The sequence below is a fragment of the Phoxinus phoxinus genome (genome assembly GCF_949152265.1).
Source record: "Phoxinus phoxinus genome assembly, chromosome: 22".
Classification (NCBI taxonomy): Eukaryota; Metazoa; Chordata; class Actinopteri; order Cypriniformes; family Leuciscidae; genus Phoxinus; species Phoxinus phoxinus.
The window spans coordinates 18,145,989-18,172,546 of NC_136897.1; the positions used below are offsets into that span (position 1 = coordinate 18,145,989).

The 26,558-nt window shown below is 38.1% G+C and overlaps 1 protein-coding gene across 6 annotated transcripts in view; it reads right to left on the minus strand.

Annotated features, from left to right (window-relative positions):
• The window catches only part of plekhg5a (pleckstrin homology domain containing, family G (with RhoGef domain) member 5a), a gene marked incomplete at its 3' end in the record, with an annotated part of 38,023 nt that overhangs the window by 1,738 nt on the left and 9,727 nt on the right, over positions 1 to 26,558 (minus strand). For 3 of the 6 annotated variants that reach the window (XM_079596854.1, XM_079596853.1, XM_079596851.1), the window contains 18 exons: positions 25,128 to 25,207; positions 15,618 to 15,759; positions 15,352 to 15,451; positions 13,955 to 14,015; positions 13,656 to 13,747; positions 13,430 to 13,566; positions 12,697 to 12,857; positions 6,381 to 6,572; positions 5,255 to 5,416; positions 4,588 to 4,683; positions 4,144 to 4,344; positions 3,922 to 4,032; positions 3,516 to 3,665; positions 2,848 to 2,985; positions 2,587 to 2,706; positions 2,200 to 2,448; positions 1,962 to 2,092; positions 774 to 1,769 (listed from right to left, as the gene is read on the minus strand). In XM_079596854.1, coding sequence (XP_079452980.1) covers positions 774 to 1,769; positions 1,962 to 2,092; positions 2,200 to 2,448; positions 2,587 to 2,706; positions 2,848 to 2,985; positions 3,516 to 3,665; positions 3,922 to 4,032; positions 4,144 to 4,344; positions 4,588 to 4,683; positions 5,255 to 5,416; positions 6,381 to 6,572; positions 12,697 to 12,857; positions 13,430 to 13,566; positions 13,656 to 13,747; positions 13,955 to 14,015; positions 15,352 to 15,451; positions 15,618 to 15,759; positions 25,128 to 25,207 — 3,319 coding nt within the window. Of the gene's footprint in view, positions 1 to 769; positions 1,770 to 1,961; positions 2,093 to 2,199; positions 2,449 to 2,586; positions 2,707 to 2,847; positions 2,986 to 3,515; positions 3,666 to 3,921; positions 4,033 to 4,143; positions 4,345 to 4,587; positions 4,684 to 5,254; positions 5,417 to 6,380; positions 6,573 to 12,696; positions 12,858 to 13,429; positions 13,567 to 13,655; positions 13,748 to 13,954; positions 14,016 to 15,351; positions 15,452 to 15,617; positions 15,760 to 18,442; positions 18,695 to 25,127; positions 25,208 to 26,558 lie in introns of those variants that run through there. The other 3 variants (XM_079596856.1, XM_079596852.1, XM_079596855.1) reach the window with 2 other exon arrangements.

A 26,558-nucleotide genomic window follows, 5' to 3' on the forward strand; every position in this document is an offset into this window, starting at 1 on the left:
TAATTGGAACTTGCGTGTGGATACACGACTGCAACTAGAAACTTTCGCATTATATGTTAGGACCTTTTCATGACTTTCATGAGTTTTATTCTCATTACAGTAATGAAAACAAATAATACCAAATTGTACTTTACAAATGTACACTACTGTTCAAAAGTTTGGAGTTAAAATAGAAATAAATAATTTTAAACTGTAGTAATATTTCACAATATTATTGTTTTTATTCAATATCCAGTTTTAATAACAACATGTTTTTATTTTATCCAGTATTGTGGATCAAATAAATGCAGCCTATGTGAGCATAAGAGACTCTTACCATCACCAAACGTTTGAACGGTAGTGTACTTTAAAATTACAATATTTACATTTATATTTTTGCATTACTGTAATGCTGATTATTATTATTCATATTACAACAAGCTACTACGGAGCCCCTATTGGAACATTGTGATGGAAAATAATATTCTTGCGAAGAAGCATTGAAATATATATTTTTCCTCCCATCTCATATTTTTCCACCATCATATCCCTTTAGGGGCTCCATAAGATACTGAAGATTGGGGGAGAATGATTCTGAATTGATTCTGAAATAGTCACACTAAATTAGGCTTCATTATCTTTGTGTAAAATAAATATAAATATATAACATGTATTATGAATTTATGAACACGTATTTATGAAAGATATTATTATATATTTTATGCATAATTTTGTTTATTTGGATTTAAGTATGACCTAAATATGTGAAACATTAAGTGTGATTGTAGACTTACGATGCTGTCAGTGTTGAATTGAGCACCATGGTAGCACGTATCCTGTGTAACTGAGCCACAGTCAGTTTATTATGCTGCTGATGTGGCTGCTGGGAAAGCACCAAGTCACTCTTTTCCTCCAGACCACCAGAGGGGTGTATCTCAATCTCTGTAATCTCACAGTCTGCCTGGCCATTGGGGCAGCTGAGGGTCCTTTGCACATGCCTGGCCTCTGCTCTCCTAAGAGTGCACGTCAGTTTGCTCGACAATGTTTTCGGATCCTCACGGAGGCCTTCCTCGTCCATCTGGAATAACTCAGAGCTTTGAGACGAATGTTTGGCAAGGTGTGTCATGCTCTTGCTTACATTATTCCTGCCAGAGGGGCGGAGAGGACCGGTGAGGCATTGAAGGAGGTCATCTTCGGAGCGTGACCTGAGGGTAAAGTGCTGCAAGTAGTCTGGGCGGGGCTGGACGGGCGAACGGCGCCGCAGCGTTTGGGAACGACAACCCATGACCTGAGACATCCCAGAAAAGTCATTCTTCTGCCCGAGCTCCTCATTGTTCGCATGGTCATGGTCTAAAACGTAGGACTCATTTACAGTAATCTGGGAGCCATTCCAGGTTATTGAATCCTCCTCGTCACCATCTTCATCATCCTCAAATCCCTCTTCTTCCTCCCCAGCATCGGTCTCCTCTCCCTCGCTCTGGCAAACCGCTCCCTTTAAATCAAGTTCTGTGATCAAGGACTGAGGTGAGAGAGTTCCATACGCACTGTCTATAGAAAGAGAGCGACTTTCTGTGTCCAAGTCCGTTGTGACCAAATCAGCCAGACCTTCCAGAGTTTTGCTGTCACTAGTAGAGAAGGAATCCCGCAGGCTTGACGAATCAGACAGCAGGGGATTTTTTAACGATGCAGTCTGAACAGTCGACAAGGACCCGACCTCATCCGCTTCTTCCATGGCTGCCACGGAAAGGGTTTCTGTGGAGCCATCGGAGTGACTTGGTGAAGGAGAGAGGCTTTTGGAAAAGAAAATGTATATTTATGATCAATTAAGAGTGCTTGATGTACTTTGCTCTTTTACAAAATGTATTGTGCAATTTTTGCATTCCGTTGGATATGAACCCATGTTCTTGCCATTGCAAATGCTTACAGGAATCATCTATATACAGTCTCAATACAGCATACAAGGAATCATTTATAAACAGTACCTCTTGTCTAGAGGGTCTCTGTGCAGTAGTGATGGAGAGCTGGAGGTGGACATGCTGCTTTCCGTCTCATCCTCATCTCTGTCATCTGTGTCATCTCTCTGGGCCTCGGAGCGAAGTCTCTGAAGCTGATTCTGCATGGAAAAACTCTTCATATTAAAACAAGCAAACCAGCCCAATGGTTTTAAGAAACTAAGCATTAGTAACTATGTGTTTGTAGTGTGTTTTTGAATTCTAATACCTGTGCGTTGTGGATGGCCTCAATCCAGCTGCGGCCCTGAGTGCCAATGTTGGCCTGAAAGCAATAGGAGGCCACTGCACAGCGAAACTCATTGAGGTAGATAAGGAGGAAGCTTCCTGGGTCTTTCAGCTCTCGGCACACTACGTTATGGATGACGAGAGGCTGCCGGATCACCTTCACTTTCTCCACACGCTTCACCGGCTTAGTAATCAACAAAACGTCAGTGAACAGGAAACCGTACACATCCATCTGTCGGAAACAGCAGGTAATGGAGACCGGTGAGAAGCTTTTAGACAACTGTTGGCTGTAAGTTAAAAATCTATTTCTTACTAAAGTGCACTCAGAAATGCTGGCTCTGTTTTAAGAAATAAAAACAAGAAATCGTACCCTGCTCTCTTTCCCCTCCTTCATCTTCAGTGCTCCCTCTAAGAGCAGTTGACGGGTTTCTTCAGGTGGGGCGCCCATCACTGGAGCGGTCAGGTCAAAGTTATTATATTCCCTGAGGATCTGAAGGATCAATGCATGATGGATGATTATAGAGACATCAAGCAGGTAATGGAGTCGCAACTTGTTTCTTTAGTAAATGACAAAATACACCCAAGATACAAGATCTCATATAAACGACATACGAAAGCCTCAGTGTCTCACCCTCTCCACTTCCTCGCTGGCCCCCTCCACGGCCTCATACGCCTCTATACGTCCAGCGATGGCAGCCAGCTTCTGTTTTTCCTCCCTTTGTCTCATTTGTGAGTCCACACTGTTAATGAAGCATTCAACAGCAGCCACCTGACCAAAAAAATATTATTCAATATAGTATAATAATTTAAAAAAGAAATAGAAGATGGTAAATAAAAATAGAAATATTTTTTACCCTTAATACAGTGCAGTGGAGTCGAAAATGTTTATATATGTTTTAATGTTTTTATATTTTTATTACCAAAACAATTTGATTGAGAAGTTGAATCAAAAATAGGTCTAAGAATATCTTGCCACAACCCTACAAAGGATAAGTGGTTCTAAAATATTTATTCTGCAATAATATAATATAATATAATATAATATAAACTGAGTCCGAGTTTTTCTTTATTCAAGAATTTAAATGTGGCCTTAGACTTGTGAACCCCACTGTATATTTATACTATACATATCATCTTTCAAAAATGTGTTAACTTATTCTATTCCTTTTTTTCCCGCTATTTCATGATATTATAGATAATTCCATTCAATTTGGCATTGATTGGCAATTCCAGTGGCATGAATACACTATTGTAAAAAATGTTCTATTTCAAAGATTTTTGAAAGATTTAATCTCTTACCATTCTGTTAATGGCCTCACGAGTTGGCGGGTCATCAGTCTTTTTCAGCACGCTCTTGAGCAGCAGTGGGTATTTAGTGAGTCTTTGATGAGGCTTCACCAACATGTCCGTCAGCTTCAGCCGGTTGCACTGTTTATGAGTTTCTGCCCACTACAGGATGGAAAAGTTTATTGAAAGTCTCATTTGGTAAAACAATCATAAACATACAATCACAGCACAAGCAGACCATGAGGAAATCACCCAGTCATAATGAGGGTGCTGTTACAATACAGGTTATTATGCTAAAGACTTCTCATATATCTCTCTCATATACAATAAACCATCAAAGGTGCCTTTATATTTCCCCCCAGACTAAATCCTTCAAAGGTTAAAGAGCAACCGGATATGGATGGTAATAATTACTCACAGTTACGTATATTCTGAAGAGCTCATTGTCTTTCAGTAAAGTGCGCATGTACTCCATACAGCCCTCTTCTTCCATGCAGTAATGGATATAGGGCTTGAATCTGAAACCAAACTGCATAAAAAAATGAAATCAGGTCAATGAAATTTACTGATCTTAAGTTTTTAAGTCTTTAAATAGTCTTAAATACTAGTGTCTCATGTGTGAGATATTGTGCACACTTACAGTACTGAAACCCTGATGTAGTTCAGTGGGGTTGAGCACGGTTCTGTTCTGTCTGCCTTTCTCTAGTGCTGGCAACATGACCTCAGCCCACAGGGATGTATGCAGTTGCACAATGTCCTGAATGTTACTGAAGAGACGCGCAGGTTCGACTTCACTCAGTAAACCACTCTCCTGAAGGTTCAGCAGGCCACATAGAAACAGCTGGTGAAAGAGGAAGAGAAAGTGTGATTATATCGTGCTATAAAGTGTCAGATCTAAACGATCACAAGTCACATAAAAGTACCATAAATGCTACAGTTAAAATGAGCACTAGAAAAGAGAAGTATTGTAAATTACTCTTAAGGACTTGGTTGAAAAACACGAGACCCATTTCAAAAGGCATTATCACACATTTACACAGATTATACAAGGACGATGCTAATGTATTTATCAGCAGGTTCTTACATCGGTAATGACGTGCAGTTTCTTGATGTAGTCTGACTCTGTCTGCAGCAGTTCCCATATGGCCTCTTGCTGATGGCATTGACGTCTGGTTAAAATCTACAAGACAAAAATTAAACATTTAAAAACAAAATATATTAAACCCACCCAATCAAAAATATACATGTTACAAAAGATTTTTTTTCTTTTAAACTTTCTATTCATCTAGAAAAAATGTCTCACAGCACAACTGGTTTCAACACTGATAATAAGAAATGTAGTGATAATGATAATGTGTAGCAAAACAAATGGATTTCATAGCAAGTTGGGTCATTGTTAGTATATTCTGCTTGTCTTGGGACTGATCTGAAAGAAGAGTGTGGTGTAGACTTTGCTTAATAATTAAAAAAAATGCACTGTTTTGTTACTTTAGTTACTCTTACAAAACCGATCACGACAAGAGCAATAAAACATCCACCTCCATGACACTGCAACCTAACACAAAAACATCAATGGAAAAACTGATGTTATAAAACCATTCATAACTGATTATGGTCATTAATCTGACAGGTTTATCGTTGCACATGAAGTCAGATAACGTTGATCCAGCATGTATTATGGTTTATAACCTCATAATTGATCTATATAAAAAATTCTCACAGCAATGCTCTGGGTAGGGGAGTGTGTTTACCTCAGGATTCTCCAAAAGTTGCTTCCAGCTCTCTTCTAGCTCTAGGTTGGGCTCCTCTTCCCATGAGTCTCTGTGGAACGAGAGCTGCGGTGGCATCTTGGGTAATCCGAACATAGTGTATGAGTATAGCTTACTCTGCAGCTGTTCCACACGATCACACTCCTGAGAAGAGAAATTTAAATATTAAATAAAGAGGAAATAAAAGAAAAGAATGAATCATTAAAAGTCTATTAATGATTATTAACATCATTTTTTTTAAAGTGAATTTAGGCATCACACCTTTATAATGTACACTATGAAAAATGTTTGAATAATGAAAAATGATTAGGGCTTTTGAATAATAAATTCAAGAGAGCATTAGATAAAGACAAAATAGAAAGAGAAATTAAATATTCAATATTGACAGATTAATAAAAAAATTAATATAATCTGATAATGATATGGTACTGATATACAGTATTGTGCATCCCAAGCATAACATAAGCTATTCAAAATAAGAACAATTGGAAAATTATGCCTTTATTTTACCTCATATGCGTTATGTTTAATATTAGACACAAAATGATTACTCATATTATATTTGTATTTATTGTTAAGAGGAAAACCCCTTGAGATGTGACATTTCTCGTTATATTAACACTATGGTGTATTGTTTGCAGCATGGAGTAAATCTCAAAACACATTTAATGATCTCATAAGCCATCGTCACCCCCAAGCAGGCATTGTTGTCCATACCGGACCAACGTCAAGCTATTATTTGGGAATTTTACAAGAGTCACATAGAGAGGAAGAGGTCCCGGCCTGAGCTTTGACCCCAAGTTTACACTCCCTACACAACCAACCTAAATCTCTAGGGCATGCAAACAAAAACACACCAAAGCTCCCTGCACGTCAGGAAAAACTGAGTGTGGACTTATAGGAAAGGTCTACTTGTACATTTTCCTGTTTTCGGTCCACTGTTAAGTGGAGCAATACTTTGACAAATCGATATCTCTTCCTTAGTGGTTAAACACTCGCTCAAGTGTGAAATGCAAAAAGCCAGCCAAGAATATGTAAGTGCTTGTTTTGCATATGAGAAAGTGCCTTGCAAATATAAAACAACCCTTGGATGCTCACAGATGCTGACCTTCCCAAGAGAGCCGTTTCCTGAGTTGGAACTGAAGAGGCCGCTGAAACGGATGGCAGCGCGGTTCCTCCAGCGGTCTGTACCCGTTATAGATCCAGGGAGAGAACCACTCAACTGGGATATGGAGTCTTGATTGGGGACGCTGGTCTCACCCAGAAACTCCGGCATGTTCTTTCGCCGACGCGCTTGACCCTGTCACAGACAGAAAGTGAGAGAGAGATAGAAAAAGAGAGGCAATGAGAAAAAGTAAAAGTAAACACAGAACAATGTTTGAATTGAGGCGGGGGCCCTGGATCCCCAAGTTGAAGGACATAAAAAACACTGACAGAAATGTTGCATATTAAACTTTTTTTTTACTTTTAGAGCAGCAAACTAAGCATGCAAGCTGAATTGACCAACAATTTAACAATAGTCACAGAGGAAATGCATCTGTCATCCAAACTTTGACAAGAAGTCAAAGCAGCAAATTTTGTGAAGTCGTCGGGCTAAAGTGCCAGAAGTAGCCCGGCTCTGACAGGTAAGGAAGTGCAAACAAAACACTCAGGACATTTATACATAAACAACGACAGGTCTGTTCTCAGACCATCTCTGTACATTCAGGGACATCTTTCACCTGAAGATGGAGGGAAAAAAACCGTGTTGACCTTAGGGAGCATATTCAGCTGTCAACAGGTGAAAAGGCCATGTGAGTTTTGCCAACATTCTCCACACAGAAAGGTTGAAGCATTAGAGACTTGACTGACAAGAATTAGCGAACCCTTTGACCCGAGCGAGCGAGAGGAACCCTTCGGCAACAACAGGAAAAGAGGCAAGGCATGTCTCGGAAAACAGGGGAAAGGCTTTTCCCTGTTCACGACAATGGAAAGAAATGAAGAATGCATGAGTGTAGTGGGGAAAGCCACTCAATGTCCCTTGGGGCTCATTACTTGGACATTGTGTTCTGATGATGCCTTTCTTTTCAGTGGAAAATGCAATTACAATGGGTTAAAAACAAACATGGCATTTTTCATCAGAGAAAGATCTTGAAGATCTTCGGGCCAATTCATTCGTCAATGTTCTGGGACAATGCCAATGTTTCTGAACAGACAGAATGTTCTGTGCCAAAAGCCAATTTGTTGCTTACCCAGGTCGATAAACAATTCTAGATCAAGTCAATATGCTCTTAGCGTTTTGCTCTGATCAGATAAATTCACTCAACAGATTTCTGATCAGCACTGATCAATCAATGCTCCCCTACTTGCTGCATATGAGAGACCATCCTGGTTGCAGAAAACTAATTAAAGTCATCCTTCAAAGATGACAAGCTCATTGTCTTGGTCTATGCCCATCCGAAGAACCTGTTTGACTCATTTGTTTGGCTAGTTTCTCTCTGAGGAACACAAAGTCAACATTGCACCCAGCCAGCATGTGAAGATGTTATATTTCCAAGAGTTATCAGAGAAAAAGTAGATTTCGGCTTATTCACGAATAAAATCCCTTTTAAAACAAGCCAATATGCTTGATGAACCCATTACATTTTTATATATTTATAAAGAGATGGAGAATTCAATGCAAGCGCTGCAGCTGCAGGCAACATTTCTTCCCCCATTAATTCCCAGACAGGCAGTCTCGAGCATTCATATTTGATTACAAAAAGGTTGAACCATGCAGATAAAGCCTGAGTGTCAAACACAGAAGACAAGCGATAATAAGCTCACCGTAGATGTCAGAGGCATTTCCAAGGCAGTCCACAGCATTGCACGGCATCAAAAGAGAGCCAGGCCCATGCTGCGCCCAGATTCAATCTCCTACAACCTGCTTCCCTCCTGCACCCTCACAAAAGCTACATTGATGTCAAAGGACTAATGCATTTAAATCCACTTCTACAGGCTCGTCGGCTTGCGCGTATACGTGCGTGCGAGTGAACCTGAAGGAGGCTGAGAGGACTGAACGGTAGAACGCTGCATTGCTGAGGAGGGCTGGCCGGGTGTCATAGTAACTGCAGAATCCTGCCCTCCTATTGTGTGAACAGGAAGAGAGGGGAAAGGAGCAGGGGAGGAGGAGCTCCTTCTGCTACCTCAGCTACCTCAAACAACTGATCCTAGCAGCGGCTCGCTTTAAAATCAACAGCGACATGAGCTGACTGCAAAACAACGTTTATTGCACATCTGCTGTGAATGCAAGCGGTGAAAGGGATTTTCAATGCTGGGCAACGTACGAGTCAAGTCAAGTCATTTAGTCATTTTCACGTTGTTTCAAAGTAGTTTTACAGAAAATAGTGATGTTAATGTTTATAATATCTTAATATCTTCACGCCTTATAGTCACATTTAGTATTAGAGCTGGGTGATAATATAGTTTACATTTTGCTACAATACAAGCAATTTAGATTTTCTACAGTATATATCACCCTACTCATATGTATACGGATAAAGTTGGATAATCTTACAAATCCAACTTTATATAAAGAGCTGGGTGATAATATAGTTACATTTTGCAATGAAATTAAGTAAATCAGGCAGTTTATATTGCTTTACATGAATGTACTATGTATGCAAGTAAAATAGGATGTACTAAATATCCCAATTTTATAGATAGTTTACATTTTTTGACAATAAAATGTTGTTCCTCATGTTGTTCTAAACCTATATGACTCCTGGTTTGTAGACTCCATTGACTTTCACTGAATGGACAAAATAGTTGAAACATCCTTCAAAATATCTTATTTTGTGGTTCACAGAATAAAAACGTAATTTTTGAAATGACATGATGGGTGAGTAAATTACTACATCATTTTATTTTTGAGTGAACTGTCCCTTTAAGGCTAGATGATGTTCGATAAAGTGTTAAATATGCACTGTGAATATAAACACATTTGGGGTCCTGTCTTCTAAAGCAGAGCACACAATTCTTCACTTTGTAACAAATCCAAAGGTGACTTAAGTGACTGTGACTAATTAGGTGCTAATTTGCATAACGTCCTAATTTGCATTTTGCAGAGAGTTTCTCTGAACTGTCCAAAACCAACATTAAGATCAGGTAAAAGAAAGCAAGACGGGAAAAAGCTCTCTTTTATCCTGTCAAATCTTATTGGGATACATCTGCTGAGGGGGATATTAGTGCTATTTAGTGCTTTTTTATATATAAATATTTTGTTTGTGAAGAAAAACTATTAAAACTAGCTGGCCATGGTGTGTTTACAAAAATTTATGTTTTTTTGTGTAAAAGCGCTTTTGCTGATGCAATATTGCTTGCAGAACATCCACAATGAACCTCCTTCAATAAATACGTTAGATGAGGCGAAAACAAGGCACATTTTACACGTGAAGAAATAAGGAAACACTTAGGCCAGCATAAGCATTAAACATTCCAGGTGCTTCTGTACATGGTTACACATTTACCCAGATGTCCCCAGTAAAACACACCTCTAATCATATGATACTGCATAAAGAGAGCAAGATAGTTTAAGTTTCAGTTTCCCACAAAGGTTAAGGACCTAATGATGATAAATTACAACATAAAAGTGGTATATTTCATATTAGTCATAATTAAAAATGTTATCTGATATATCAGGGGGGAAAGCAGAATATAACAGAATTACCTGCAAGTGATAGATTGGTTTTATATTTTATATGCATTATAAAAACATACATATTTTATATGGCTATATTTTATATAGCTATATGGATTTACTGTATATTCCAATAAGACAACAGACCATTTTCACCATAAAAGAAGGAAACATGCCATTTAAAGAGACTTTAATGAGCTTTTTTTACCTGACCTTTATGAAATTACATTGTATTAAATAGTAAATAATATATGATATGATATGATATGATATAATAAATATAATATAATATAATATAATATAATATAATATATTGATTTAAAACTAGCAAATTAAATGTTGCCACATTGGTATATTTTTCTATTTACCTGATATTTTTATAGAGAAAATAAACCGCAATCTTCTCCTGAACCAGAGGATTTGAGACTGATATTAAGCCTGCATACTGCAGCATTACCTTGATGTCTGGTTTAGTATCTCCCGGTGGATTCGTGGGGCTGTTAGGAGGGGTCGGTGTAGCCACAGGCTTGGGGTTGGGAGGTGGTGCGTCCACAGCTTCGAAGCGCTGCACGCGGGCGGCCACCAACCCCGTAGTGTGAGCCCTGTGGGCATGAATCCGAGGAAGCTCATTCAGAGGACTGTAGTGGATCAGCATTCCACCTGGAACCTCTGGGAATGTTGACATGCTGGGCACATTCCATGTCCTCTGACGGAAATTCAACATTTCCACGCTGGCACGGGTTTCTTTACCATGCAAGAGGATATAAGACGTAATGTTCCAGATGGCGCGGTTCCAGTAGATCCGGTATTAAAGATACCTTGAAAATGAGTTAGTCCTCTTCAAGATGAGGCATTGTTGAAGAAAAGATTCTTGATTTTTTGCTCTTCTTTTTCTTCTCTATCTTCCCGTGTTGTTTCTCTCTGCTTGTGTGTTAGTCTTTTGATCTGACCTTTGATCTCGGTGCCAATGCTAAACCTCCTGCCACTCTTCCAGGCAGCTCTGTTTCACTTTGTGTCGTCTTTCGCTGAGATGTCACACACGACTGTATTTCAAGATGGAAATAACAGGCTGTCGGGCATTATCTTATCATTTCTCTATGGGTTGACAATCACATTTATGGCTAGTTATGTAAACCTGACCGGCTAAGACACAGTACCCATCTGACCTCAGTACAGTAAAAGCAACCTTGCAGTACAGAAACACAATCTTCATTACATCTTTAGAGTAAACTGCACCTGTCTATCTTAGTTACAAATTGAACCAGGATCAGTATGTATGAGGACTGAAGGAGTACAAATACATATGGTTGAATTACAGAAGCCAGTCTTTCTTTAAAAATAAAAATAAATGTACGGTAAGTATCAATGAATTTATTCGTGTCTTTCCTGTGAAAGATAAAAAAAAGGAGGTAGTAAAAAAAGAAGCCAATCTTTTCGACAAATTCCACAGGACTTTCCATCGGGGACATCCTGGGTGAAATCGGTTAACCTTGTGCTCAACTGAACTGCTGAGGATGCAGAACTTTCAGACGGTCACAAGGAAATAAAATCTCATGAGCTTTGAACTTTGCTCCTGTTTGATACCGTATGCAAATGCTCCATGGGAAATGGAGGTGGGTGAATTCAGCACAGGCCTAAGAACACATTAGAAATTTCATACAGGGTCCATTGCAATGATGTGTTTACTTTATTGGGAAGGTTTATTGTTTGATTTTGAGCTTGAACACTCAGGCTGGCACATGCTGCTCAAGTGGAAGTCGAGTCCTTTGGCAGTGTGATCAGGATTTCCGAGACACATCCCTGTATTTAAACAAACTCAACCCTGAACGTGTCTCTGATATGATCCTAAAAAAGGGTGGCTGGTTTAGAAACCTTGTGGTCTCTAACTGAGTTATACTGGGAATAGGTAACAGGTGATAACACAACATAGTCACAAAACAATAATTCAGTCATTCACAGGGTTTGTGGTAAGTACTTAGCTTTGGAAAAAACATTTATCGTGATTACATGTCGCAATCGTGTTTGCACAATGGGTGGAATTGATGGGTTTCAGATGATAAAAATTCAAGTACTGTGATCAAGTACTGTACACTCCTACAAGAACAGTAAAATGATGAAGGAAAGGTAACTGGATGTGATAGAAATGCTAGAATGAACGAGAGCGACAAAGAAAAAGATAAAGTGGAGACTGGGGCTGTTTGACACACTTTTTACTTTGGTGAATAGAGTCAGGGTTAGCTTTTTTTTTAAAGTATTTTTCACATACTGGATTCAAAAGTTTGGGGTAAAAAATTTTTTGTTTTTAAAGAAATTAATTAATTTAATCAGCTAGGATGCCTAAACTTTTTGACTTTTACACTGATACAAATAATTTATATTTGAAATACATACTGTTCTTTTGAACTTTCCATTTTACATTTCTAAATTACACAGGAATAATTTACATTTTAAAATATATTAAAATAAAAAAGTTATTTTAAATTGCAATAATATTTCACAATATTTCTGTTTTTACTGTACTTTAGATTTTTTAATGGCAGTGTACCTTAAATACTTTTTATTTAATTAAAATATTTTATAAAATTATACGTTTTCATCGTTAATGCCCAGGAAATAAGGTACACTTTAAATGTGGTAAGCTGTCACCATGGAACCTCTCGTTACGGCTTTTCAATAAAATCTAAAGAGTTAAAATAACAAAACAATTCATGAAACTTCTCTTGTGACAACTAGCCCCGGTCTCCTCTATAAAGAGAGAGTGACCTACCAGGCCGACTAGTATGTCTGCCGCCTCTCGGCGTCCCAGAGAGCCATGCTCTGCTCGGTCAGTAGAGGAACTGCGTGTGCTGGAGGACCTCATGATAGGCAGACTAAGAGAACGGGGGTCTTTCACACACCTTTCTACCCTCAGCTCCTCTCCTGGTCGAGCTGCACACACACACACACACACAAAATGGGCATTTATGCTTACCTGAAAAGTTATCATCAAGTGATGTCACATGAATACATTCTGACTGTGGCTATATACATATAGATTTTGATTTAGTCATTAGAACTGTCTACATGCATATTGTTGCTGGAGTACCAGTAAATGTCCAATACATTTTCTTTCACTCTTTAAATATCATTATTGTTCATAATCTGCAACTGTTAGCAAAATTAAAGGGACAGTTCACCCAAAAATGAAAATGTTGTCATTTTCTCACCCTCATGTTGTTCCAAACCTGTATGAGTTTCTTTCTTCTTTTGTGTTCACCAGAAGAAAGAAACTCAGAAATGTTTGGGACAACTTGTGGGTAAGTAAATGATGACAATTTTCATTTTTGGGTGAACTGTCCCTTTAAATGAGCAAAAGTGTTATATCTTTATTTCTACATTAAGAAAATGAGTGAAAAGAGATACTGTAATTGATTCTCTAATATGAGCTCTTACATGAAAAGACAGTCATTTCTATTGATTTTACAGTATAGTGCTTGGAAGTACTGCAAGGAGAACATTACCTCGTACTCTGAGGTAGTGGCCACCGAAGCGGTAGGCTTCAAATCCCAGTGAAAGTGGGGTATTGGATTGATCTAGGAACAGGTTGACACGTGACAGCTCGATTCCTTTTCTTTCAAACACGGCTCCCAGGACTTCTCTGAAACACAAAGCTAAAAGGTCAGCTATCCATGATTCTAAATGCATTGATTTGCTTATTTGCGCCACCTAGGGGTGCAAACAAATCACCTCAAGGTTTTCTTCTTCACAGCTGGGACAATCTCCATGCTGACGTCAATATTAAGGTCAAACTTCAGAGTGAAGCACTCTTTGCTAGGATCCTACAGGAGTGAAGAACGGACAATCAGCTTATGTTTTAGGAAAACAGTTATCGCAAATACAAACTGATTAAATCTTCAGACAAAGAAAGGTCAAGAGCACTGACTCAGAGGTACAATCAAGTCCCAAAATCTTGCCAGCAAAACTAAATGAGAAAGAAAAATGGCACACAGTCTTAATAAAAATCGGATCCCTTATTCTTCTCTTACATCTGTGTGTCGGCGTCTGGTCTTCTTTTTAACCAATTTCATTCCTCCACTCCTGCGATCCCTGAGATAAACAAAAAAAACAAGGAATGATTGAATCTACAATGAATGCCATGTTTTGTTAAAAAAAAAATATATATCTTTTTCACCAACCACACATAATTCAGGCACTAGACGTTGTCATTAATTTCAGCACAAACCACAATCCATTTATTGGATTGTCTTAAGTATGGATCGCTGAATCTCCTGTCTGCACAACAAATTTACCCGTGGGTACTAATAAAGACACCTTGACCTTGATTTATGTAAATTAGGCTGCAAAGACAGCGTAATGTGCCTTAGCTCAAAGATGCACTACTGCCATCCACAGAAAGCAGGAGGCAAACGAAAAGTTTTCTATTGATTACATATTTTATTGATTATAGAATCAAATGTTGGAGAAGGCAAAGTTTGCCAGATTGAGGTAGTCTGCTGCATGCTCCACCACTTCGCTTTCAGAACTGGCCTGCAAAATTAGTAATTGTAATGCACAAATTGGTCAGTGGTTCTTTTTATTTACAGTAACTAGCTGAAGCAATATTTTAAAATAATTACATAAAATAATTATAGACAATAAATTCCATAATTCCAATAACTTAATGTTCTTCATGGTCTTCCTCATAAATTACTTCTCTAGTTTGTGATTACATGATTATTATAATTATTTTATATACATGCATTATACAATATTTTAATTACTTCAATAATTGTATTCATTTCTATGACTTTCCAGGTCTAGAAATCACACTTTTTAAAATCGCCTCATGCAGTATATCCAAACAAAAAAGAAACATGATTTCAGCTTACATCATTATTTTTAGTTTTAGCTGTTTCTTCTTATTTTAAATCTATTAACTATCCTGCAGCCACCTTGGAAGTGCGCTACAGCCCCTCAGTTTTTGGACGTATTTGCAATGTTACCTGACTTCCATCTTTACTTTAGTGACTTGCGTACTAAAACAATGCAGACTGCATGTGCAAATAAACTATTTTGGGAGTTAATTCATTCTTAGTGAACGAATTAACTCCCGTGTGCGTATTGACCAAAAATTAGACTTGACGTAAGCTAAGGCTACTTAGTCTTTCGAATCGAATTACTAGCGTAATTTACATTGCCTGTCAAAAACAGTTTGTACCCATTAATTTATAATGTTGCAAACTCAAGAGTTCAGATTCATGCTCTTCGTTCCATTTCCTAAAGTTGTTTGATCACCAAAAGGAATAGATAATCCTATCCCAGATGTTCTCCAGGGGATGACGCCACTGGAAAGTACACAGACTTCCTCTTTCATCATAACAAACCCAAGCCTGTGCCCATAATGGATGCAAGAATCTCGGGATAAATGTGAAAAAGAACTGACCCTAGGTCAGAGCATCCATCCTCTCCGTCCTCCATGTCAGAGGGGGGGCCGGTGCGAGGTGGACAGGAACGAGTGGACACGTTCCGGGCCAGGATGGAGCCTGTGGGCGAGAGGAAGAAAAGCAACTCTAACATCCTGCCAGAAGCTGGTAATTAGAATTAACTATAAGTGTCATCCTTGTCTTGAGAGCAGCTGACAGCTATTTTCATTAAATTGGCTGAAACATGTGATAGGTTGAAAAAGAGAACAGATAGAGAGAGCTTTACCTTGTGGCTGCAGGTCAAACCGTGGGTGCCTGTCAAAGAGCATGCCATCACGGGCGACGGGATGGCAGTTTGAGTCACATGACTCACATAGGTGCAGTGGGCTGCCGTCTCTAAGGTTCTGACACGATGGGTGGTGGCAAACCTGAGGCATAAATCATAAATTAATAATGTCAAATTTGAAAAACACAGAAGTGTGAAATCCAAATATAATTGGCAGTATGACCAAAACACAAATTTCTTCAAAATGTAATGATGATGGGTGTTTCTTCTTCAACTATGGGCACTTCTGGCCCTGGGAATAATAATAAAAAAGCCTTTTTAAAGCAATTTTCACACTCTACTTGCTCATTTAATTTGTCCTCTAACAATTTCCAAATGTGTATATTCATACTCTTTCTGACTCAGAGATTCTCAAAGGTTTTAAAATGCAATAATCTGCATTTTTATGATTTCCTTAGTTTAATAAAGCCTGGGCCTAATTAAGATAATGGTTAAATAAATTCTACATGTAAAAGGAATTACAAAAATATTATATCGACATGGTATGATCTTTCCATAACTTTAATGTGACCTTCATACTGTATGACAAAAAGAAAAAAGTTGAAAGTTTGACAAAAAAAAAAAAAAAAAAAAAAAAAAAAAAAAAAATCAACCCTTGGGACATAAAAAGTTCAAGAAACACCCTGCTGTGCTATTATGCAACATTATGTTGCCATAAGGCTCAACATACCATGAATTTGCATTAGCATTCTTACCAAAGGCCATTTCAAACACAAGTTCCATAAGACCAACAGCAGCAGGAAATAAAGTTTGGAAAGATAGAAAAAGAAAGGGATTAAGACCTCCTGGTTGTGTGCTTCCTTCTATTGTTCTCTTGATATGCTTCACAACAGAAGCAGCACACACTCGGACAGCGAGAGTCATGCAAAAACTGAGCCGTCATATGAAAAGCAGTGATTTTTCTCCTTATGTACTTCTCAAACAAGTTCAGGTGCAAATGAAAACCACTCAAAATATGTTCAAGCACACATACTCAAGCTAAACCTTCTGAAGGTGCCAAAACAAATGCTGAGGTACTGACAAAGCGCCTGAGCACTTTCTGAGAGAAAATCACAAGAAGTGAGTAAGCAAGACACAGGGCATGTGCCAGCAAACCCCAACAAACAATAGGAGACAAGAAACAGGAAAATGGGCAGATTCTAGAGGTTATATAATCGCAAAAGCAGCAGTTTGAAAATGTGAAGATTTGCATTCATGATCAATTTTTTATGTATATATTACCAAAGTAGCTTCCAGCTGGGGGGAAATAAAGCCAGATTGCTGCTAAATAAGGTTGAGAGGAACTACTACCAAGCCAAACTATTACTTTATCCTACCTGGAACTTTTTTGTCTTTGTCTTCTTATTTGAAATGCCTTTGCAATGAGTTAGAGTAAGGAAAAATTATTTTGAAAGCCAGGAGAAGCACTCCGAAAGCTGAAACAATGCCTTTTCTTCTTTTTAAGTTGTCATATTTGTTTCATACTTATAAACATATTAATTGTGAGGTACACAAAAATTATATTAATTTCGAAGTTAGGAAAAATATCATAAATCCAGCAACAATTGCTGCATCTTAATGTGTGCAATATAAAATCTCTCAGGTGTGTCCCTGCTAATAATCATTTCTGTAGTGTCAAAACTGAATTTTCAGCAGCCATTACACTCAGTCAGTCACATGATTCTTCAGAAATCATTATCTTATGCCAATTTGGTGCTCAAGAAACATTTCTTATTATTATCAATGTTGAAAACAGTTGTGCTGCTTAATATTTTCGTGGAAACCATGATACATTTTATTCAGGATTCTTTGAATAAAGTTCACAAGAACAGCATTTATTTTGCATATACATTTTTTGTAACATTATAAATTACTTTACAATCAGATTTGATAAATGTAATGCACCCATGCTGCATCCTATATATATATATACTGTGCATATGTATGTATATATGTAACATCTGTAAATAATATAAATCTGATTATGAGAGAAAGTATCTGTGAACACTAACTAGTGTTTGTTCGATGTCCAATGCAAATGGCCAACATAACATTTAAAAAAATAAATGATATAATAACATTCAATTTAATTTAAGTAAATAAAACAAACATATTCATTTAAGAAACAATTACTAAAAAACAAACACTAACATCTTGCATTAACATCTTTTTGTAAAGATCTTAGGCGATCATTCTGCTGTAAGCCAAAAGGCACAGTAACGTTTACAAGGCCTTGTGAGCGCAAAATCCATCTTTAGTTTTGCCCCACATGATCTCAAGAGAATGCCACGTCTATAAAATCAGCTTGTGATTGTCTTGTGAAGTCGTTTACAAAGGGCCTGGAGAGGACTGGAAAAAAGTCCATTATTATTCTCTCCTCGCAGTTATCATGACCTGAGCAGAACTCAAACAATCTCACACCAGTGCACGCACACATTTAAAGGTCATTGTAGAGATTTTACACAAGAAAATTATTAAAATGACCACAAATGCAATATCTAACAAGCACTGCAGCAGGACACAGAACAAAAAGTCATTGAACGAAAGCACACAGCAAAACCTTAGATACCTCTTAGATAACTAAGAGAGAGAGAGAAAGAGAGAGAGAGAGAGCACTACTGTAACTCTGTCATCAGTTTGGCTATGCCTCATTTCTCTGAGACCTTTCACACATCTGTGTTAAAAAAACGCTGCGCTTCACGCAGCTCGGAGACTTTTTAATAACAACCATAAAACCTCAGCTGCCGCCGTGAAATAACATACAATAATGCATTTATGACACACACCTGATACTGGTGTCACACGCATGTGTGTGTGCACGTCTGTGAGCGCCTGCCTTTCTCTCTCCCCACTGAAGTGACAGCTTCTCCGCGGTCCGTAAGAATGTCAGCGAACAACGTAGAGTCCCGGGACAACTCGATGCTTTGGGCGCCCAACACCCCCCTTTCTTGCTCTCCCTCTCTCCCCTTTTCCACTTCCCCTGCTTCCTTCCTTTCTTACTGGCTGCTTCTGAACAGTCTGTGTGTGTGTGGTGATGTAGGTGATTCAGATAGAGCAGCTGTGTGTACCGACTAGATCTAAAAGAGGGTGTTAAAGAGTTGCGGTTTTCCAGCCACACCCGCTCCCACTGATTTTGCCGTGCGCAAACACAGTCGTCCAACCACCCCTATAAAAAACAAACACACAAAAGCTCTGCCTCACTTATAATCTTTCATTGCATATTCTCATTCCCTGTTCTCATGTTTAGTTCTGTCATTTGTCATCTATCTACTACAGTGATTAGATGAAATGTACTTTAGATCAGAAGCCACCTGCGGTATTTAGACAAATGCATGCATGTATAATATTAGTGATAAGACAATATATCGGCACGGGAGTTTTAAAATAGGGGCATTTTAAGATTATCATGCAGAATTAGTCTTGTCCATCTGTTCCCTTTAAGGCAACCATATGACAAACATATAAGTACAGTACAGCTCCTGCCACTTGGGAAGGACAGAAATTTGTCAGGATTAGCAGCTAGTTAGCATGTGCATTCTACGGTAATTTAAAAGTTTTCATAATCTAATCGTAATCATCATCATTATCTAATTTGAATTGTCTTTTTATATATGCAGGTGGATCCAGGGGAGGTAGAGGGTTTCAGACAAACAGTCAGTAAACACGAATTACGCTAGTAAAGAAGTGACCGTAAACACATTAAACACAAACAAATTGTTCCAAACCATTTCTCTCATATCTTCACCAACCAGAGCATGTGAGCGGAACGGTGCGACTCTGCTCAATATTCCTCTATATGCCAGTGCGCTCCGTCACCAACTGTCTCCTGCCATCATCTACTTCAGACTCTTCCCATAGTACACCCCTGCAGGGGGCTGGGTCATGTGGTGTCAGGATATCCTACATGAAAACAGAATCTTTGAAGCCTGCGGCTGAGCTTACATCTACCGAATCCAGAGTATTACAGTATCAAAACCCCCTTTTTTTACTCTCTTCATCCTTCCTCTCTTTCTTTGTCAGCGCTTTATATAGCAGGCTGATGTCAGGCCTAATGATGACTTAGTTCATAAAATATTGTGCCTTAAAGTCACAATAACAACAATATGCAAACATTCTCGCATTCAAAGATCTCGTATAATCTGCCATTAATGACCTCAGAAAAAACAAGCCTATACAAAAACTAAACTAAACAGCCAAGGATTTGACGGGTCAGGCAAAGCATGCCCCATTGACGGCATTCTCTCAGAAACATGGGGAGACAGAAGTGTCATCATTTCCAACAGCTAAACGTCACACTTGTATCCATTTCCTGTTTTTACTCAACTCTGAATCCACAACAACTTTCTGTGGGCACATCTCTCGGCCTTCCCTTATGAGGACTGGGATGCGTAAGAGGACTACAAGTGTGAGCTCACTGTTTTTCCCTGAGTGAATGACGGGAAGCACTCAAGCATTTAAACAATTTCATGGGTTAAACAGGGTCACACGGTGAGGTTCTGAGTAAACATTAGTAAATTACATACTATACAGTATGATATGTAGTATCTAAACAATATCTCATTTAATTTAAGATCTTAATTTTATATTATATACCGTAATAACTTTAAATAGAATCGTTTTCTCCTTTGTTTATATATAAAGATATATATTATGTTCAGATTTTAAAAAATAAATAAAAAATAGTACATTGATCCCACATGCTCATCAAACCGACTGACATTTGGCTTTATTTTGAAGCATGTCGTCATTACACGTGCCTATGCCTGAGGCGAGGAAGATTTCGATACCTGATGCAGAGCTGAAAAAGACTGTAATTTTACACCTTACGGGTCATGCATTGTGACCTTATTGTTCATCTAGAGTCTTAATTCCTGCCTGGTGACATCAGAGGTCTCCTTTAAAGGAGGGAATGAGAGAGCGGAGAGCTATGTTTGGCAAAAGAGAGCAAACAAGGAAAGAATTAGAGATCTTAAATGTTGACAGCTAGTACAGCATGAAATACGAGAGGTAATATAGGTTGTCTGATGAGAGAACAACTGGAAGAAAAAATGCAATCAATTCATTAAGTTGAATTTTATCATTTCTACCTCCATTAGTGGGATGAAACAGTATTGTATACAATGACTGTTTCCAAAAGGTTTCACAAAACACTCCTAAGGACTTCCATTGGTCACTCAAACAGATAGCTCCGCCCCAAATTTACACCATTGGTTGAGCCAATGTTGCCGGGAAAAGTTATTCAGTATTTTCAAACAAACTAACAGAATAGTGGCACAGAGAGAAAGTGTTTGTACTTTTCGGGAATTTAACCTGCAAACGTATTACTTATGGTTATGTGATATGAAAGTATTTTAAAATCCAAATAATTACACACTTAAAGGTGCAGTATGTGAGATTGACAGCTAGCGGTTGAAAGGTACTGCAGTCCAAATTCAAAATATTGGAGAGAGCCCTCCTGCTCAGACTCGACACTCACACGGGTTGCCAGATTGAGCAACAGGAACGAGCGCAATTGACAATGGAATGCGAGAAGCTGTAAGTTGATTTATTGATTTATAATGAGTTGATATCGCGTTTTAATATGCTCCCGTTCATAGAGATTTTTAGATGGGTGCGGAGGCTTTTAAGGTCGGGTAGAATCTGCAATCTCTGACCCAGTTTGTTCATTGGTTTCAATATGCTGTGTGTTTCAGGCAAATGGCAACCTGTGGTGGTGAAATACTATTGGGTAAATTGGCTACGTGTGTTATCGCGCAGACCCAAAAAAAAAAAAAAAAACACCCAGACATTCCGACACGGAACGCACAATTCAAAGTAAAAAAATGGCTGTAGCATTGTTTTTCAGATAAACGAGAATGTGAACTAAATATCTGCATACATATTATGGTATTTTTATGCTTTAGTACAGTCATAAACTTACATACAGCACCTTTAACAGAAAATAAAGAAAGATACAAATGAAATATAAATATATAGTTTGATTTTTCTGCAGAAATATTAGTAGCTATATTAATAATTTTTGCAATCATTAAAATAATTGTAATTCAATTTAATTAAACTTTATTAAATTAAAGGTAAAATCTGCATTTAAATTATTTTGTCCATAACCATGTGGCTTTCCAAGCCCACATGCACAAAGTGAGTATTATTGCTCCATCTGGTGGTCGAAAGTGTTAGTGAGGCTTCACAATCCAAAGCATTCCACGAACACTGATTTACTCCACTTTTCAAACCTTTTGTCCTTGAAACATTGTGTTACAGGTGTGAGTTCAGTCTGTTCTCACACTCAGCTGAGAGAGACATAAAGCAGTGACAGGGGAGAAACAGCACAGATCTGCTGCAGAAGCTGAAATACTTTCAATCATGTTAACGACTGTGAACAAGTTTGAGAACATACTATTTTTAAAGGAAGAGTAGCACAAAAGAAGGTATTATGCAGTGCTTTTTGGGTCCAAACAACATTGACTTTCACTGTATGGACAAAAACACTGACATTTATCAAAATATCGTGTTCCTCAGAAGAAATAAATTCACACCAGTTTGGAACATATGAATAAATTATTTTCATTTTTGGTTGAACGATTCTTTTTATAAGCTCTTTTCATGGTTGTGAGCTTCTTGATGCCTCTAAAATTACATTGTGAGGAAAATCCATCGCGACGGGATGCCAGGTTAACCTCAAGCCAACAGATTAAATATATTATTGAAGACTGAAAAGCAATTAACCTACTTTTCTAACTGAAATCAAGCCTTTGAAGCTAAGACATTGGCAACCTTGTGACAGAGTGGCATTCTGGTATTTTCATGAAGAAAGTGTTTGAAAGACACCATTATCCAATCTGCTAACCCATAATACTCTGTCCTGGCTCCAGCTTAGTAGTGTCTTGGTTAGCAGCACATTCATCTTTTACAACACAAATTACAGTCAGCTGCTAATGTCTGTGTATATTATAGTGCAGTCACTGTTTAGTCTGTGTTTGTGTAAGGGAAGAGGACGGTCGGCCTATTTCGCAACTTTCACGCACACATTTACACATGCACACAAGGCATGAAAACGCACACACACATAAATTATCCAAGCAAATAGGCATATACATACACAAACTCTCATGCTGTGTTAAAATATTATAGATCCTGTTCTTTGTTAATATTGTGTTGAATTAATCTGTAATGGATCTAGTTTTGCTTGCGACATAGTATGTTTACACACATGAAAAGAGACAAACTTAAAGTCGGCATGAAACGGAAGTTGCGATATTCTTTTCTTCCCTATTGTGACATATCCGAGTCGAACGGCTTCTCGAACAAGAATAAATGTAGGGCGGGAGTCGGGACTATGAAGAGATGTTGTTGCAAAGGGGAAGTTACTTTGTTTCAAGATTATGATGGCACATGAATTAAAAAATAATTATGTGCACATATAAATAATTTATAATAATAAATACTGCAACATTGCATAAAAATATATGAATTGTTCATTTTAATTTCATGGTGACTTTAAAGCTGAATTGTGTAATTTCTTGCTACTAGCTACCATTAGTCAGAAAAACACATAGCCCCTTCCCCAAACTCATGCCATTGGTTGAGTCATTTTTGCTGGTTGGGATGCTCAAAATCAAACACACAGAATAATGGTTGGAAAACGCCACAGAGTCACCGTATTTCCACTTGTTTTCAGGGGAAATAATCTATGAATTGCTTACTTATAGTTGTCTCTGAGATAAGAGTTTCTGAACACTGAAAAAATAAACTTCGCCTTTAAATGTCAGCTAGCAGGATGAGCAGTTAAACGTCAACAGCAAACTATCGTCATCATCTTTGTGTATTTTCACCTCTTGACCCCTTGCAGGAGACAGGAAGAACAAACCTACATGAAACTTGTAGCCCACAAGAGATGAGCCACAAAGACCTCAAAACATAAACACGCGCATACGCACACTTGAAAACTCTCCTTCGTTCTTTTCAAATAAACAAGAGTTCCTCTCATCTTTCCATATTTTAAGGGTAATGACATAAGTGTGTTCCTGGTTCAGATAAAAACATTGGGTACATTAAGTCAAGTCTGGCTTCGATCAGAGAAGACTAGAAACAGAAGTGTTTACCCAGAGACTCTTTTCAAAAGCTCACTAAAGTTCAGAGGACACTGGCAGAGTTGTGCAGACAGGAAATGTGGGACACCAAAAAAAACAAGCAAACATCACTGTGATGTCCCATAATGAATCAGACATGCTCCGTGTAAACAAACTTTATCGGTTTCCTTTATAAAGGGTTTATCTGTATCCACATGTTTGAAGAAGACTGGTACCGGGAACTATACTTGCAAACAAAAAACTGTCAGTACTTTCATCTGTACCTGCTCAACAAGATGGCCTCCTAGGTCTTACTAGACAAAATACTGTTAGTCTCACAAGCCAGGTTTGATTATCTGCTTTATTTTGACCAATAATTGCCCATTCAAATATGAACTATAACTATCTGACTTGCATGTAAGCCACACTTCAGTTGTTTCTATGTGATGTTTATATACCGGCATATGAATTGCCAGGTGATAATTCCTTATTGTGGCAGCCTGTTACATTGTAAACAGATTAAAAAAATTCAATAATAATAATAATAATATTATATAAAACCTTAGTCAATAGAGTCATCAAATTCAAATGATCATACTTAATTTCTTTTATTTATAAATATATATATACTGGTCTCTGTTTTTATCCAATTCAAACACTGTTTATATTAAACCTGAAGACCAATACATCAGCACATTACTGCGGCAGCATTGTAATTGACCATTTTAAAGGTAAAGGAACACCTGTTAAAACACAAAAGTGGAAAGTGTGGGTTATGAATAGGCACCGGGGTTTGCCAGTGAGGAAAAAATGTGAGTGACTGATGTTTAAAAGAAGGAGGGACACTGACTCTTAAGCTAAACCAGTTTGGCAATGAACCTATGACAATAAAAAGCAATCAAAAAAGTGTCACCAGACTAGATGTATTACATTTTAACGGACAACAAGAGAGAGACATTGTAAACAGAGACAGCGTATAAAGGGAGAGAGAGGAAAGACAGGAAGGGAGAGACATAATGTGTTTTGTTTAAGTGTGTTTATGTGCGAACAGCCTCATAAACGAAAACGAGCGCGCAGTAATCTCACTTTTCCATACCCGCATCCCCAGACTCCCAGGAGAAGGCCGGTGAAATGCCGCCTATAACATCACATCCGTCCTCTCGCCACTGAACTTTCAACAGCACAAAGACAAACAAAACTTTTGTTTTTCCTGTCAGTTCCCTAAGCGCAAATGATGACAAATGATTATTGTCCTGGAATATTCCATGCGATAAATGCAAAAGGCTTACTTGAGATTTTTTGTCCGTAAGTGTTCATGAAAACACTAAGTGGTGAAGATTTACCAGTTTGAGTCACCCCTGCAGGGCTTTCCTATACCGTGTGATACAATATGATGTCTTACCTTGGAAGCAAGCTGCCGTTCAGGACAGATGGGATGCTGACACAAGATGCCGCTTTTCTCCTCTTGTGCAGGTTTCTCACCTGAAACAACACACACACACACACACACAGAGGTTAAAGGTCAACTGTATGTGGGAGGGAATTATAAGTGAGGTCAATTTGTAGGTCAAATTGGAAAGGTGCGGTCAAATTTCACAAACAAAAAAGGTTCATTGACCTTTGTCAATAGTGTAGTAATGTATAAAGCACAGCTTTCAGAACAAGCAGCTTTCTTTTGGTCTACATGGCTAATCTGTGAGACCAACCTGCACCAACTGGATTTGACGAACAACGTTATCGCACAGAGGCTAATTGCTATAGATTCCCTTGGGAATTTCCTATGGTATATATTTCCAAAATGCTGATATTGGATTTATAAGTAAAATAAGGTCTGTGGTAATATTACCAAAGTCCCTTTAAGATAAAGTCATTTCACTCGGCGGCCATCTTTGAAATCTCTCTCGAGCGTACAAGTGCAGCTTTTAAACATCAAATTCTCCAAAACTGTTCACCAAGCTTACGTTTAAATTTCACATTTGAAATCCTCAATGAAATCTGACAACAACTGTCTCGTAAATTGTGTTTCTAAACGCTTGAATCGTGACAACAACAAAAAAAATTCAGCCTGGACAAAGCTAACTAAAACATTTTAAAACCCCATTTAAAAACGTTAGAAAAACAGGGATACAAACTGAACAGCTCTATATGGAAGTATCAAGTATCCAGGAGTAATATAGAGGAGATTAATGAAGGAGATAAATATGATTGAGACATTTCGTAACATGGAGGGACTCTTCTGAACACAGAGAGCCTGTGGGGGATATGTCCTTGGGCATGAGCCAAAAGACATAACAGCAATACAGCACAGCAATAGATGAGGCAGCTGGGGGGATATGTAGGAGAGAGCGATTGAAAAAACTGAGAACCACAAACAAGAGCTAGTAGAATGATACAATTTGTGACAACTACTTAATTGCATGATATGCTGATCAAATAAAATAGCATGTTTCACTTTACAACATATATAGGCTACCTTGAGTTAGTTATGGCATCCTTTCCTTCAGCCATGTCATCAAGTCATAATATAAAGACTAACTGGTACCAGGAGAGATTATTAAAATGACAAACCTCGAGGAAGGGATTAACTGAAAACTGAAGAACTGACAATAACACAAAAAGGAAAAGAAAGAGGAAAAATAGAGAAAAACAGACAGAGCGAAAAAGGTTGGCGGAAATCTAAGATTTCCAGACATTACAAGTTTGCTGGCAGACTGGCTGATTTTCCTTTCAGTGAGGGCAGTGGTATTCCACTTACCTAGAAACCCACAGAGTTTAATGTGAAAAAGTGCACGATTTTTCATTGATTCCACCCCTCATTCTCCTTTCTAGCAAT